The sequence below is a fragment of the Pteronotus mesoamericanus genome, unplaced genomic scaffold (genome assembly GCF_021234165.1).
Source record: "Pteronotus mesoamericanus isolate MK-2021 breed Mesoamerican mustached bat unplaced genomic scaffold, CSHL_Meso_final contig_20, whole genome shotgun sequence".
Taxonomy (NCBI): Eukaryota; Metazoa; Chordata; class Mammalia; order Chiroptera; family Mormoopidae; genus Pteronotus; species Pteronotus mesoamericanus.
Window position 1 is genome coordinate 69,083,528 of NW_026555085.1, and position 17,618 is coordinate 69,101,145.

At 38.6% G+C, this 17,618-nt stretch overlaps 1 protein-coding gene across 1 annotated transcript in view; it reads left to right on the forward strand.

Annotated features, from left to right (window-relative positions):
- DSE (dermatan sulfate epimerase) overlaps positions 1 to 17,618 on the forward strand; it is a 60,461-nt gene that overhangs the window by 18,483 nt on the left and 24,360 nt on the right. The window contains exon 2 of the mRNA XM_054569855.1: positions 4,206 to 4,674. Coding sequence (XP_054425830.1) covers positions 4,259 to 4,674 — 416 coding nt within the window. The 5' untranslated portion in view covers positions 4,206 to 4,258. The remainder of the gene's footprint in view (positions 1 to 4,205; positions 4,675 to 17,618) is intronic.

The following is a 17,618-nucleotide window of genomic DNA, read 5'->3' on the forward strand; positions in this document are numbered from 1 at the left end:
GCCAAAACAACCCAAGGTAATAAGGCCAGATACAGGGAAAAGTCACTCTTTGGGTGGACCGACAAAGGCCTTAGAAGCTGGGAGAGCACTGGGGGCTGGGCACGTGGAGTGTGATATAAGGGAGGCAACCCACAATTTGTGCCTCCGTGAAGGCTGTGGGTTTTTCTCCCCAGGCAGTCTTTGCTGATAGTTATGCAGAATTTCTGTGGGTTCTGTGCTAGCCCACATGGTGTTCCAACAAGAATTACTGTTTTATATGTGCGGTAACTCACAGCCCTGCTGCCCTGACACCCTCACATGAATTTCAAGTAATAACTAGGGAACCTTCAGTAACAGTTGGCATATTGAGATGGCATCATTCCCAAAACAACATCTTAATGAGGTTCTGTGCTTCAGGAGCAACTCTTCTTGTTTAAATATACTCGGGCACGTCCTACCTAACGGGAAGCAATGTGGCAGAAGTGGCTGGGCTCATAGTGTGAGTCCGAATTGTGAGGGACTCTGTGGAGCAACCCTGACTTTCTCAGTGACTCTGTATCTAGGTAGGAGAATGTTATGTATAAGGAAAGAGAAAAGAATAAAACAAATAAGCCTTAAACACCTTGAGGGAATGTTTGTACAGAATCTGAAATAGAGAATTTCTAATCTTCAAATAGTTTCTTATCCATAACCCAAGCCACCCCCTACCCACCTAGAATGTGTGCTGCACATTCAAAAACCAGGCCCTGGCCAGGTAACTCAGTAGGTTAGGTTCTAACCGTTAGACCCTCTAAACATTAGAAGGTCACCCTGATATGCCAAGGTTGCAGGTTTGATCCCCAAGTATCAACCAATGAATGCATAAATAAGTGGAACAACAAATTGATGTTTCTGTCTCTCTCTAAAAATCAGTTCAAAAAAAGCAGTGGAGAGATCTTTAATTCTATGCATGTGGGGTCAATTAAAGGAGAAACTTCCAGCCCATCCTCACTCTGGGTACCAACCCCCCCCACAGTGTTAATTGTATTGATGGCTGCATTCAATCATAGGCTTTGGGGAATTTAATACATACTGGCTTCAAAAAAAATTCTTAGCACAATTATTCTCTGGAAAAAGCAAGAAATAAACCTGGGATTGGTGGAGGGGTGCAGTGAGGACTGAGCATTACTTCACTTCCAGCCACATCTTTGTGTTGCCAGAGACCACACCCCTTCTCAGACACAACCATGAAGGGTTATTTCTTTTGGCCAGGTCTCTGACCTTGAAGGATCCAGCCAGCTGCCTTGAAGCTTGGGGTGCTAGACATAATATAGGCAGAGTCCAAGAGTTATTTCTATTTTATATATTTTATTTAGCATGGCTATATTGATCTTTTTTATTCACCACCAATTCTACTCTTGAAGTAAATCTAAAATGCTTTGCAAAACCACTTCCATTGACTTCTTATACTGTATGTATAGTCTAAAACACGTTGAGAAATATAAAGAATACTAGAATTAATAGTGGTATCCACAAGCGATGCCACATTGCCTCTCTCTTGGAGATTCATCAAGCTGAGAATGTGGATTGATCTCTAATGTATGTTAAATCCTTAGTTTTCTTTTTTCTGAATGTGATGAGGCAGTTTTTCCTTAGAAAAATAGTTTGTGTTCAGCTGGGGAGGTTGATTTTTCTCCATCAGTTTCTCCCTTTAATAATTGAAAACTACTGTTCATTATTTACATAAAAGCTGTCTTTTTCTGGTCTGCTTTCTATAACCTTTCCCCTCTGAAGAATTTTAAGAATTCCTTTACTTTCCTCTAGGGGTTTTATGCATGCTTTATCCCAGATGTGAGACATAGACGACTAGGCTGAGGGTTTCTTTTTTTTCTTCTTTTTTTTAATGTTCCTACATTTGAAAGACGTTCTTTTAACCTGTGAGCAAAGCTGCCACTGAAAAAAAGACTTTTAAGAAAGTTAAGTAGTTAAGAAAATATGTGAGCTTGGTTTAAATGTCTGACTGACTGAATGACACCAAAATCCCATATGCACAATGAAAAAGTAGACAGTAGTTTCAAATAATAAGGGGGAAATGCGCACGTGTTATTTTAGCCTTTTAATTCTGGGATTTTATTTCCTGAATGAAGGCATGTCCGTTTCTAGTCCCAGCAAGCCCGTGTCTGGTCTTTCCCTGCGGGCTTGCTGATGTCTGACTAGGGAATGCCCGGGCCTGGCCGATATTTACTCTGGTTTTGTCTTCTCTGTCCCCACCTTTTGCTGGCACAAAAAGGATATTAAGCCTTACTCGTAATATTTTGTCTGCTTACATTCTTAGAGGTGTATTGATCCTAATCCCCAGTTCAAAATTTAGAATGTTAGGAAGCAGGGAGATTAGAGTGAAAGCAGCTATGTTAAGAAAGACAGGATTTTCTATTTTTCCCTAATGTCCATTCAGATTCCCAGACCACATTTCACCACCAGCTTTTGGTTATTGTGGTTTTCATATTAGTGGCTAAAAAAATAACCATAAAATCTAAACTCTTTGTTTGATAAATATGAGAAGAATGCCTACTCATGCAAGTATTGGGTTGAACAAAAAATTCTCTTTTTTCCATAAGATGGCTCTAGTAGCGCTTAGTTGTCTTTAACTTCATTTGAAACAATTTTGTTGGATTGTGTTGTAATGGCTGTCATTATCAATGCGCATTGGAAAAAACTGGTCAAAATTGGTGAATTTTTGTGTAGCCATTTTAATATTGAAGATGGAAGAAAATATGCAACATTTTTGGCATATTATGTTTTATTATTTCAAGAAAGGTGAAAGACACAAACTGAAGCGCAAAATAAGATTTTGATCAGTGTATGGAGAAGGTGCTATGAGTGATCGTATGTGTCAAATGTGGTTTGTGAAGTTTTGTGCTGGAGAATTCTTGCTGGATGATGGATGCTCCACAGTCAGGTAGACCGGTTGAAATTGCTAGCAATCAGATCAAGGCATTAATTGAGAACAATCAGTGTATACCATGTGGGAGATAGCTGACATACTCAAAATATCCAAATCAATAAAGTTATTGGTGAAAATGAAACTACCTGTCTTTTATTTTACGGAAAAAACCATATGAACTCTTTGGCCAACCTAATATTATACTGTGTCCCCAAGTCCAAAGTTCTGTTTTCCACAATAAGTACATGCCTGATGTATCATGCCTAATTAATTCATTTTAAATTATTATGTTCAGTAAGTTTCTTTCTAGTTTAAATTTTGTTGTGGGTTGGGGGAGGTATAAGAAGGTAAAAGGTCGTATAAATGGTGATAGAAGGAGACTTGACTTGGGGTGGTAAAAACACAATACAGTATACAGATGATGTACTACAGAATTGTATACCTGAAACCTATATAATTTTAACCAATGTCACCCCAATAAATTTTTTAAAAATCAAACATATGCATGGTTTAAAAAGAAAAAATATAAATTCATATGCTTTATTTTTCAATGTGAGGCCTGTCTGGAAGAAGTCTAACCATTGTTAATATAATAACAGTTTGTGTGACATGGATGTAGCCTGTCAGCCATGGAGAGTGGGCTGGAATGCGCATGCATGAACAATGATGACTTCACTGTACTAGTCGGTGGAGGTGGTAGATGCTGTTGAGTGAGCATAGGAACTTGTGTGGCCATCACGTTCAAAATGATTGAATGAGTAGAGCAATGAAGCTGCATCAAATTTTGCGTTATGCCTGAGCATTCCTCTGCAGAAGCTATTCACAATTTTCAGAAGGCTGCAGCTGTGGGCAACTGGTGATTGGCAGCTTCATCAGGACAACACACCCACTGTGCATCACATCTCATGCAGGGTTTTTTGGCAAAACATCAAATCACCCAGGTGACTCAGCCCCACTATAGCCCAGATTCGGTGCCCTGTGATTTCTGGCTTTTCTGAAAACTAAAATCACCTTTGAAAGGGAAGAGATTTCAGGCCATCGATGAGATTCAGGAAAATATAACAGGGCAGCTGATGGCGATTGGGAGAACTGTGTGAGGTCCCAAGGTGCCTACCTTGAAGGGGACTGAAGCGTCATTGTCCTATGTACAGTGTTTCTTGTACCTTGTATGTTCCTCAATAAGTGCCTCTATTTTTCATATTACGTGGCTGGATACCTAGTAAGTGGGTGACTACCTACCAGCTTTCTACTTTGAAATGTTTCCTTGATTAACGTTTTTCTTTTCTTTTTTTTCCTCCTGTAGTATCTTTCGAAGATGGTTTGGCTGCCTTGGAGGTTTGGAGATCTGATGCCACGATGAGGACTCACACACGGGGGGCTCCCAGTGTGTTTTTCATATCTTTATTCTGCTTTGTGTCAGCCTACGTCAGTGACGAGAACCCAGAAGTCATGATTCCCTTCACCAATGCCAACTATGACAGCCACCCAATGCTGTACTTTTCCAGGGCGGAGGTGGCAGAGCTCCAGCTCAGGGCCACCAGCTCGCATGCGCACATTGCTTCCCGGCTCACAGAAGCCGTGCATACCATGCTGTCCAGCCCCTTGGAGTACCTGCCTCCCTGGGATCCCAAGGACTACAGCGCCCGCTGGAATGAAATATATGGCAATAACTTGGGTGCTTTGGCAATGTTCTGTGTGCTGTATCCTGAGAACATTGAAGCCCGAGACATGGCCAAAGACTACATGGAGAGGATGGCAGCTCAGCCTAGTTGGTAGATTTTTGTCTTTTTATTCTTACTGTATTAATTCTGCAATTTAAAGAAATGAATTTATAGTCAAATGAAAATCTCAAGAGGCCAGAGTTTCACATACTTGTGTGTGTGTGCGTGTGTGTGCGTGCGCGCGCGCGCGCGGGGCGCGCGCAGGGAGGAGTTACTTGTTATTTGTGTTACCAGTGGCTTCTCAAAGGTCTGTAGTTCCAAAAGATCTAGTAACTTCCATGTTTAAAGTTAGAAGGAAAATATTTAGATACGACCTAACCAAAGAAAAAATAATTTGTTTAATTGACTAAACAGCTTAACAATAACCCACAGCCTTCGGACCAACTATAAACAGTAACATTTTGATTGTTGAGAATTTTCTCCATCTTGTTTAAAAAAGTACACAATATACGTTTATATTACTGTCATCTGTCCTTAGGTTCTGATTGACGCCCCCCTCGCCCCTGCCAAATGGTTAAAACCTTTATTCAGCAAGAAATTTCAGCCAATTAAAATTTATTTGTGTGATAACATTTATTTTTATGATAATTAGGAGCTAAAAGTAACTGTGATGGGATTAACTTGCAGCTTATAAACAAGATCTTATTCAATTACCAGCAAATTATCCAAACCTGTAGGAAAACCAGTGTTGTAGAATAATTGTGTGAGGAATTCTTATTATGTAATACTTTATGTTCAGAAATCCAGATTTGAGGACAAACTTCATGTCTCTTTTTGATTAGTTTAACTATATTTATTTATAGTTAATGTGTCTACTTCCAAAAAGATATGGATAAATTGATTAATTTAGAGATTCAGTGGGTATTCTTACTTAAACTATGTTTTAATACCTATTCATGGTTCAGTTGCGCTAAAAAGTTTACAAACTATGTGAAATATCCTTTTAAAATTATATAAACTGCTACTTGTCATAGGGCTAGAGAGAATTCATTGTTAAATGCTTAGGAAAATCAGTGAATGTATTTAATGCTGTGATGAGTTACATCTCCCATGAGTTAAATCTTGCTTTTCATAGGCGTGAGGAATAGTAGTTTGCAGGCTTCCTGAGTTTTTCTTACAGGGTGAAGAAATTTAATTCTTCCTAAATTTCTGGCAATATGGTAAAGGCTGTTGTTTGCCATAGAGTTTGAAGGATTTTCTAGAATTTCTTAATGAAAAAGATTATGGAAGAATTGGCATTAAATCCATATCAGAACTGATTTTTAAGACTTCCGAAGTATGTATAATAATCATTTTGAAGATTTTACAATATTTGTGATTGAAAGAACCTTTTTTAAAATTTTGTTTCATTTCCAAGCCATGTATACAATAGTTTCTGACTTTGGTACTCATTTACTGATCTTATTCTGGTGACACCAGCAAAGAAAAAAAAAGGTGTATGAAAGTGTATTTGATATTTGAACTATAAGATTATATTATCATGTTATAATTACTTGACATTGTGTAGTTAAAAATGACAAGCATATATATTTATTTAGGAAAAAAACCCTTGTTGGCCCTGGCTCACTAGCTCAGTTGGTTAAAGAGTCGTTCCCATACACCAAGGTTGTGGGTTTATCCTGGGTCAGGGAACATACAAGAGTCAACCAATGAATGCATAAATAAGTGGGACAACAAACTGATGTTTCTCTCTCTCTCAAGTCAATAAATTAAAAAAAAACACAAACCTAGGAAATCCTTTGTTTTACAAGGGCACTTTTTCTTTTAAAGCTCCCCCTCCCCCCAACACACACACACTTTTTTTAGATACATAGTGAAATTTGACAGATTAAGATACTGGTGAAATGTTCCAGAGAGATAGTTACTGTACAAAGCCATCTATATTTGACCTCATAAAATAGTAGATGACTGTGAAGTAGCATTTTTTTTTAGCGGAGGTTTTTTCTTAGCACAAATAAAATAATATTTAGAGAATTGCACAACTAGTGTAGTTTTGTTTATTATAATATTAGACATTCGGGCACATAAATATCAGTTTGAATGAATACTGTTATTAGAGAGGATTATACTCCTATTACAAAAGGAGAATAAGTGATTTCCAATAAAAATGACAATTTTTACATAGTTTCTTCAGGCTTAGATTTACTGGTTATTGGAAATGTGTAGAAATTTACTGGAGGACTAGCACTTTATTCATGTTAGTATTGATAAAAATAGGTATAACTCTGCCATTATCCAATAATCTAAGAGCCAGTCTGAACAATCAACTTCTTTTGCTTGCCCTCCTAAAAGCTGAAGGCCAGAAATTGAGAATTTATCTTTACATATAGTTTTTAGCTCCAGAAGTGATCCTAGCATAAAAATTTGAGCTACTGGAACACTTTGTCTTGGCAAGTACTATTACCAGGCTGTGCTTTTTAATGATTTTATGGAAATTTTAACTTTCTAAAAGCTATCACATCTAATCCCTAGACCCTTAAATTTTCATTTAAATTTGTAGTAGAACATAATCACTTTGTGACAGCTTAAAATACTGTTAAATGTTATTATAGTTTAACTATCTCTGTTTAAATCAACTAAATCGTATGTCCCCACTATGCACAAGGAAGTATATTCCAGAGGTGCTCATTGTCTTAGGATAGTTCACCTACATTTGGTTTCAGAGGGAAAAGAGACTAGCTCTTATTTACAAAAGATAAATAATCAATAATTAATATTTTGGAATAAAAAAACTTTTTAGAGTAGCTTCATCAGACTGAATGCATTTGCCTTTTTCATTGAAGAACATTCCCACTCTTTAGAAAGCCAGTAACTAAATTGTGTTCATTGACTTAATCGACAAATATTTATTGAACATCAGTGTGTCATGTACTGTATTGGGGTCTGGGGATTCAAAGATGAAGAAATAGCCCAATGACTTTGTAATTTGCACCTGGGGTAATGGGTGCAAACATTGGCTAAACGTTGGCTAAAAATGGGGTAATGGATGAAACCGAAGCTAGAGCTATATCCTGTTCTCAGAAATGAGTACATTCATGATGTACTTAAAAGGTCTGTATCATGCTGCACTCCAGTGCAGTACATGTTCTGGAGTCATGCTGCCTGGATTGGAATCCCAGCTCCCCAATCTTCAGCTGTGTTACTTTGGACTAGTTTACTTAATTTGTCTGAGTCTTAGTGGTCTGATGTATACAGTGACAATAACAGCAGTATCCGCTTCATAGGGTTATTAAGACTAAATGAGATAATGTAAAGTACTTGGCACAATTTCTGTCACCTAGTAAGCCTCCAATAAATAAGAACATCACAATAATAATTATTGTTGCTGTTACTCACTTAGCACTAGACCCTGTTTAGTTTATAATTTGGTATATGTAGGCTCTACAGAAATAGTATTTATTTGGGATTTATTTGGAGATTTTACTCATTTTTGTTCAGATTGCTCTCAAAACTCATAAAATTTTCCTTTTGGCTTTGTTCCATTAAACCTTTCAGCGATGATGCCCTGGCTGCTGTGGCTCAGTGGACTGAGTGCTGGCCTGCGAACCAAAAGGTCACTGGTTTGATTCCCAGGCAGGACACATGCCTGGGTTGTGGGACAGATCCCCAGCTAAGGACATCGCAACCAGTTGATTGTCTCTCACACACTGATGTTTCTCTACCTCACTTTCTCCCTTCCTTTCTAAAGTAAATAAATAAATAAATAAATAAATAAATATATATATATATATATACTTTTAAAGATTTTATTTATTTACTTTTAGAGAGGGGAAGTGAGGGAGAGAGGGAAACATCAATGTGTGGTTGCCTCTCAAGCATCCCCTACTGGGGATCCAGCCCACAAACTAGGCATGTGCCCTGACTGGGAATCGAACTGGTGGCCCTTTGTTCCACAGGCTTGCACTCCTGAGCCACACCAGCCACGGTAATAATAAAATCTCTTATAAAATGAATAAATAAATAAAACTTTCAGCAATACTCCCATGGGCCTTTCTTTGTGCATCTAAGAATCTGATGGTAACTCCAGCAAAGAGGGCTTAGGGGAAAGACACAATAACGTGGTATCTTTTGAGTGGTATTAGAAAAACCCGTATCTGAGATAAGCATGAATAACATTATTAATGTGGTCCATTTCATTTCTGTATTTTGTAAATAAAGATCTGAAAGATCGCATCTGTAGATTCACTTATTTATGAATCTTGGGGCCTTGTAAAAGAAAAGTAAAATGGAAAATGTTCTGTAATTCTACTAATCTCATCATGTGCCCATCTGGTATAATGTACCATGAAGTTGAAAGGAAACCTGTTAGACTGACAATGATGTGGTGGTGATTTGCCACCACAGAAAGAGGAGACTCTGTGCTGTGCCTGCCTTTGCAGAGATATGCACATCCTGTAGCAGGAGCTCTCTCTCCTTTGTTCTCCCTTCTGCTGATGCTCATAGTCTTCATAACAATAAAAGCACAGTATTTTGCTGTTTATAATGCACACTTTTTTTGACCAAGTTTTTGAGGGAAAAATAAGGATGTGGATTATACATGGGTAGTACCTGAAATATCTTGTATTTGTTCTTGTGTTTTGTAATTGTTTGTTAGATAAAATCTCTTGTACCATAATATGTTCAAAAATAAGTGCTAAAATTCTTTTATAATACAAAAAACAAGTATCTAAATACAAATATAAGAAAATGAATTAAAAACTTAAAAGACTTTTTTTCCTGAATGTTTGGGCCAAAAACGTGGGTGCACATTACGCACGGCAAAATACAGTAATTTAAGCTTGCTCTTAGTTCTAAAAATCAAATTTTAAAAAAGATATCTTAACGTGTATATATAATGGCAAGTTATTTTTGCACAACGAATAATGTCTTTGACTTCTGAATTAAGCCTTTTTTCCTCTATAGATCTTTTCTTCTGAATGAGATTTGGGCTGTAGTTGTCTTTGTGTTAGGTAAAAGTGTGGCTAGAATTTAATATGCTACCATTTTAAGTCTGCTTAACAAGCTAGGATCATCAACCTAGGGCAAATAACAATAGAAAATGCATTTTATTGCACTTAAAATGAATTCATTTTTTATATAATATCACCTAGTCACTAGAAGAAGCCCTGTGTATGCCAGTTGGCATGTGGGGATATTCTCATTTATAAATGGTTGCTTTGTGCATTCAGTTCTGACATAGTTAAGAAAAAGAGCACAATTGAACTCTAAATAATTAAAAATCTCATTTTCCCCCCCTCAAGGCCTTGAATTTTAAGGTAGCGAAAAAATAAAAGCAGTTCTTGGTGGAGATTTAAAAGCAATGTCCATAAAGTCAGTTTCTATGATGAGTTTTTGGAGTTAGCACATATTATTCTACTGTCCTAAAATTTTTATAACATTTATGTATGTATGTATGTATTTATACTTTTTTCAACTGTGCTTTTCCCTTAGATGAGTAAGGAAACATAAAATACAAGATTCAAATTAGAAGTAACTGGGAAAGAAAAGAGGGGAGAAAAAGATTAGGGCAATCGGTTGGACTAAGAATGAGATAGTTGCTGAAATTTATCTTATATACCATGAGTGGGCTGCAGGTGGGCTTGAGATTTTTAGCGGCAGAGAAAGTAGGCTCAGTTAGTTTTCAGTATATAGTGCCCTTGGGATTAAAAACTGATCAATTACTCTGTGGAAATGCTTTTTTGGACCCAAGGATCAGACAGAAATTTCTCCTGGGGTTTTCATGAAGAACCTTCACAGGAGTCTCAGAAATATCCTTGTGCGATACGTGATGAGTCGTACAGTACTGTTGTCTTTACACCAGACTAGACTGAGGGTGGGGCTGTGTCTTTTTTGCTCATGTGTACCTTCATCATCAGGTTTATTTCTGTCGAATGAATTAATGAATACTGTACCATCCCTGGATGGAGGATCTCCAAACTAAAGTTCCCTAAAATGAGCTGGAGAAGAGTATACTGTTAAACCACAAGCCACGATTTCCTCCCGAGTCTAGCCTAATCTTTCAGTAGGATTTTGTATATGTAGAGAAATGAAATGACTGCATATCTATCAGGCAGCCTCCGTATACATTGTATATCTCAGCCTAGTTCTTGATAGATGAGTTGTGGTGAGCTTGGCATTACAGTCCTCAGCAAGTTCTTACAGTAATTAATCTTCTACAGCTGAAAGCAAACAAGAAACCCAAACAATTATTGGAAAACCCTGCAGATCCTGAATCACTTAAAACGGCAGTTAAGTTGACTGTATTTTACTTAATAATATGAAGAGATGAATGCATTTAAAGGAGATTGGAGATAGGATTGTAACAGGAAGGACTTTTTGTTCAAGCTCTAGTTGATAGTGTATAGTCATCGGGTATGCACTTCCAATCTATAGGCTTTGGGGAGTTTTGTGTAAGCATTGTCGATCGTGGGGAACAGGTCTAGCCTAGTGGCCTTTGGAGGGAAAGGTGCATTTGCCTTTTGACTGCCACTTTATTAGCCAGGCATCGTTTGGCAGGTTCCTTAACTTCTTTAAACCTCAGTTTCTTCATCTATAGAATGTGGATGATTCTTCCTATGTAGCAATAATTGTTCCAAGGATTAAATAAGATAATGAGTGTAAAGCCTGAGCATTATGTGCCTGGCACATAGTTTTAGTAAAAAGTTTACTGTTACTACACTGAAATACACATGGACATGTAGCTTTATTCTTGTTAAGCTTCTCAATACACAGTACTTTACCTACCTGGTCACTCTGGTGTTGTGTGTTTGAGAAATATTCATTGTAAATCATTCTTTCCCCCTTTCTTTATGGCATTTTTGCTTACTTATCGTCAGAAAATAAATCACAGAGGAAAGAAATTACTTCACTCTTGCATTGCAGCCAGTCAGCTAAGGAAACCAGAACTGGTGAGGGAAACAAAGGAAGTGGAACTTTAGGACAGAGAAGTAATTATATTTTTATTTGCAACAGACTGTGTATTAAATCCTTACCTGTGAACTACAAGTTTCTAGAGAGTGACATCTGAAGATGTATTTGCAAAATAAAATAAAATGCTAAAGACAACAGAGGAAAAGAAGGACAGCCCCTGGCACATTGAAATGAACCCATCAGTTTCATTTCTGCACATTCCAAAGTGATGAGTGTGCCTGTCTTGCTCAGCATGCCCTGCTGGGCTCCAAATGTAGTTCCCTGCGACTGGTTTTGCAGGCTTTTTACTTTTCTAATTTGCACACTAAGGCTGGGAATCAAAGCGGGGGAGGATGTAGCTGGGCCCCCAACATGTGGAACTACAGTATCATGAATCAGGGTTTCCTCTCCTGACCTTAGAGTAGTGAAAATGGGAGGCTGATCCCGGAATGCACTTGGAATCCATTGCATTCAAGGAAACAAATGCTGGTCTCTCAGAAAGTCTAGCCCCCCCGCTCTCTTGGCTTGTTCTCAATCATGTTTTTCCATCCTTTTACTCTTCCTCCTCTCTCTTTCTGCCTCTTGTTTCCTCTGTTCCTTTCATTGTGTGATCTAAAGACAGTTATCCCCTTGGAAATAAAAGGCTAAAACTGATGACTGTGAGGCTTTTAATGATGATCAGATTCTTTAAAAGTTATAGAAACACATGTTTTAGGAACTCGTCATTGGAGTGTCCCTCTTTCAAAAAGCAGGTTATTGTCAGCATCATTCCAAGTGAAGACATGGGGCAAAGATCGAGGTCAGGTGACCTGTGGCAGGAGGAAGCATGTGTTCCAAGAGTTGCTAAGGGAGAGGTGAAGTCAGCTGTGCAGATTAACTGAGCATCTCAGTGTGACTGTTCAATACATAATCAGGCAAATTGTGCTCCATCTATTTCAAATGCAAGTGAGGATAAAGTAGTTTTAATAAGGCTTCTTTCTAACAACTAATTGAAGATACTGTTTAAGAGGGGATAATAATAACACAATTAAAAAGAAATCCAAAGTTAATTTCCTTCGTGGATCTGCTTGTTGTTTGACTCTAAGGTTCAGGATTGGTCTGACCTTCAGTGTGTCTCTGTGATGGGTGACTTGCTCTCTCCTGCTTCCTGCCCTTGCAGTGCCACATGTTGCCTTTTAAAATACAATGTGGGCTTTCAGGGTTGCCTGAGGGGGCCGTGCCTAACGCCAGGGGAATTTTCCTCCTTTTGGTGGGGTTCTAAATCAATGCCCCATATATGCAAAGACATGGATATATTAAGTTCAACATAGTCTTTAAATTTGGCTCTTAAATTTTTCTTAATAAAAACTTGCTGGTAATGATGTTTATTTAAATTTTGTGCATTCCTTGCCCCTTATATTGAGGGAAAATGTTAGCTGGCAAGTGCTACATGTATGAGGTCTTTCCAGAAAAAGTCCAGCCATTGTTAATATAATGAGAATGGTTTGAACCTAGCAACCAAGGACAGTGGACGGAAATGTGCATGTGTGAACAATGACAACTTCACTGTACTAGTCAGTGGATGCAATAGACCCATTGAGTGAGCATGTGTACTGTGCGGTCGTCACATTCCAAATGACTAGTGAGGAGATCAATGAATCGGCATCAAATTTTGTGTTAAGCTTGAACATTCCTCCACAGAAACTATTTGGTTGATTCAGAAGGCTTTTGGGGACTGCAGTGAGTGTGGTGCAAAAAAAGTGTGGCACAAACACTTCAAAGACGGTTGAGAATCTGTTGAAAGTGATCCATGTTCTGGAAAGTCTGCAACAAGCAGAACACCTGAGAATGTTGAACATGTACAGGCTGCAATCAACAAGGATAGGTGACTGACAGTGTGAGAACTAGAAGCTGATCTGGGAATTCTAAAAACTACCATGTCTGAGATTTTGACCCAAGATCTCAGCATGAAATGCATCTTGACAAAATTTACTCCACACTTCTGCTACCAGAGCAGAAGAAACATCGTGCTGCAGTTACTAATGATTTGATTCAAACTGCTACCAATGAACCAGGTTTCCTCAAGAAGGTCATAACCGGAGATGAATGGTGGGTCTATGGCTATGATCCAGAAGCGAAGGCCCAGTTGTCCCAATGGAAGTTGTCTGGTTCTCCACGGCTGAAGAAGGCGCAGCAAAGTTGCAGCAAGATCAAACCATGTTAACTGTGTTTTTTGATTGGGAAGGTGTTGTCCATCACAAGTATGCCCCTCAAGGACAAACAATTAATAAAGGAGTATTACCTCGATGTTCTTTGTTGGTTGAGAGATGCAATATAACAGAAATTACCACCGCTCTGGGCAACTGGTTATTGGCAGCTTCATCATAACTACAAGACCACTCATACATCGTGTCTCATAAGTAATTTTTTTGGTGAAACATCAAAACAGCTTCTACTCATACCTTTGCCAATGTGATTGAGATATGTTAAGGAACCCATGCAAAACTCTTAGAGGATGCTTCTCCTGTCCTCCAATTCTTGGTTTATTTGTTGCCTCCTCCACTGACACATAAGCTTATTGAGGGTAGCACTATCATTGCATTTTTGCCATTGAGTCCTGAGAGCCAAATATGTTATATTGCCCACAAAGGCACTAATAAGATGTAGTGAGTGATTGAATAAATTATCTTATTTTGATTGAGAATTTAAGCTTCCCAAGAGCAGAAATTCTGGATCTGTATACAACTTTGAATCTGATTTGGTGCCTTGTATATTGTTGGTGCTATTTGCCTGGCCTCACTTCTTCTCCAAAGACCTGCCTGTTGCCTGCCTGTAATCACAGAGGTATTGTATCTTTGGCCTACTTGGAGGTTGGTAGGAGGTATGTCACAATTTGACAACTTGGTGCCTAGTTTACCAGAGAGTCTTGGATTAGTTGCCCTTTGAAGTGCTTCTCTAACACTTGATATTTTCTCCTCCCTATCCCTTGAATTTTGTCATCTAGCATCTAAACGTATATATGATATCCAAGAATGTTTCCTACCAGATAAACCCAATAATTGGTTTGGGGTTTTTTTGTTTTGTTTTTTTAGTTTAGAGTGACCTGTTTCAATCTTTGAAATGAATGTTAGTGACATTAAGTGGTGGAAGGTGGTTTCTTCATTGGAATTAAGGGCTAGAATTGTGGAGCCAGACTGCCTGTCTTCTAATCCCTTTTATGAGCTATATGACTTGGAGCATGTTACTTGACTTCTCCATGGCTCACTTATAATATTTACCTCATAGTGTTGTTTAGAGGATTAAAAGAGTTCATGAAAGCAGTACCTGGCATAATATGTCAGCTTTAACTATTACTTTGTTCATATTTTGTGTTCTTATAAACTAATGCCACCAAAGGCAATTTTAATTTATAATAATGTATGCACATACCCATTTTATGTAACTTTATTGTGTACTTATTCTGTTTTAGGCATTATGCTAGATACTGGGCACACAAAAATTTGAGGAAAAGTTAAACCTCTTGCCTTAATTTGATGACCTCTGGAAGATATAAACTAATAGACACTGTGAATGCAGATGTTAATGTTGTGATAGGGGAAAGCACAGTGTGTAGTGGGAAGACTTCACCCAAATTGAAGCATGGGGGAAGGCTTTGCTTCTGGGTCTGAGGGACATTCAGAAGTCAGACAAGTGAAGGGGGAAGAGGGCATGTTTGAATGTTCCAAGCAGAAGTGACTGATGTTCAGAGACTGAATCCATCCCTTTGCTAGTACCACAGTGCCCATTTGGCAATGTAGCTGCTTACATTTTTTTTTTTTTTTTAACCAGGAAGCAAGAGGGCTGGTAGGGAGCTTTCCTGGAAATTGGATGAAATAGAGATAGGAGCAGACGGAGATTAGTATAGTAAAGATTCAGGGCAGAAGATCTGAGTTTGTACCATGTTACAGCACGTGCCATACATGTGCCGTATCTGTTACAACATGTTATCCGTACTGGTGGGGAGAGAGAAAGAGAACAGACTTCTCCATTATGTGGGAGTGAAGCAATGTGACCCTTTTTAGAGAACCATGGCAGACTACTTATCTTGGTATGAGGAGAAAAAACCAGAAATTGGTTCAAAAATTCACAAATACTAATTGAGAGTATGCTGAGTGTCCCTGATTCAGGGAGAGCATAAGCCATGTAAGGAGAAAAGGCAGTGATAATAAAGTTATCGAAGTACAATGTATGACTTAAAGCAAAATGGGACTAAAAGCCAAGAGAGCGAAAGTCCACATATTATATGGCTCCATTTATATGAAATGTTCCGAATAGGGACATCTTTGGGGACAGAATGCAGATTAGTGGCAGTTTAGGGCCCAGCAGGTTAGGAATTGCAGCCTAGACAGGTTATAACTAAAGGGTATTGGGTTTCTGCCTGAGGTGATGAATATGTCCTCAAGTTGACGGTGGTGATGGTCGCCCTTGTCTGTGAAAATACTAAAAACTATTGAATCATACATTTTAAATGGCTCTATTGTTGTGTGGTGTGTAAATAATATATCAATAAAGCCATTATATTAAAAAAGTTAAATAAAAAGAAAGCAGAGTGCTTTTGAGGAACTGAAAATTTAGTGGAGGGAGGAGACGAGCAAGCTTTGAGTGGGGAACCAGATGCTGCAAGGCCTTGCCCACCATGTGAGGGCACTTGAACTTTTCCTTAAAAGCACTGTGAGGCCAGTGCAGGATTTTCACAGGGCAGTGACACAATCAGATTTGTGCGTGACAGGATATTTTTTAACCTTTCATTGCAAAATAAAATAGAACACCATACAGACATGTGTAGCTTAATAAAGCAACTAACGCAAGTGCCGTGGTAACCGCAGCACAGATCAAAAAAAAGAACTTGCCAGCCACCCAGAGAAGCCCCTTCGTGGGCCCCATTCCAGTCACAGCTCCCTCTGTCCCCACAAAGACCACCCTGACTTCTGTACTCATCATGTCCCCGAGTTTCTTTATAGTTCACTCAAGGGTGCATCCCTAGGCACAAGTTTAGTCTCGCTTATTTTTAAAAATTGTCCTTTAAAAGTTGCTTTTATCAGCAGTTTTCCCTCTGCCCCTTTACTTTTGTTACAATTATCTATGGAAGGACCTGGGGCCCTTTGAAGACCTGAGCGGCATCCCACAGTCTGGATGTTGCTGCGCATACAGTCAAGGCGTAGCTCTGTGCGTCCCTCCACCCTTGGTATTTCCTGCAAACTGATCCCTGGATGCCAAGGCTCGCTCCAACTCCGTTTTGATCACTTCGATACAAGCAAGGGTGGTGGCTGTGCTCCCATCAGGAGATATAAAATGGCTGCTGGTTTCTTCATGTGACAGATTTGTGTTTTAGGAAGGAAGAATCTCTGACCACATGTGGAGAGTAGATTGCAGAGGTCAAGCCAGGAAGACCAGCTAGTCCTTTTGTGTTTATCCAGACGAAAGCCTGGACTAGGGACTCTGAGAATGGAAGTAATGGTTTCCAGAAAGGTTTAAGAGTTAGCATGTATAAGGCTTGTATACACGTATACTTGTATACAATTGTATTTGAGGACAAGGAGAACAGAGAAATAACTTTATGGGATACGAAGAGGATGATGGGATCTTTCAGTTAGATTGTAAAACTTGGAGCTGTGGGGGGAGGCTAATAAAGTGTTTGGCTTTGGGTTTACTGAGTTTGAAGTGCTTGTGGACGGAAGAAGAGATATCAAGTTCACATCTCTCAAGCATTATTTTTAGCTATTTCCTGTTTGCCAGTGGTATATTAAAAACACTACTTAAAAAAAGTTGCCACCAGAAAAAAAGAGATTTAATTCAGTGTGAAATATGCTTTCATGTACAACAAACAGTTTCTGTCAATGATAAAAAAAAGTAGGAGGAAAATTCAAAGAAGGTGAAATTTAATTAAAGTGGGCCTCCCACTATACATGAATGAATAACAGCCAGGAGCATAAGAAAAAGCAAGGTTCCAGCCACATGGGTGTCCTGAAATCATTTTCTGGAGGTGAAACCAAAATGAAACATTGCGTGGTGGCTCTTCAAGAGGAAAGCATCAGCTTGAGTGAGTAGTGCTGTTTTTTCTGAAGTTAGGAAAAAAAAAAATTCTTGAT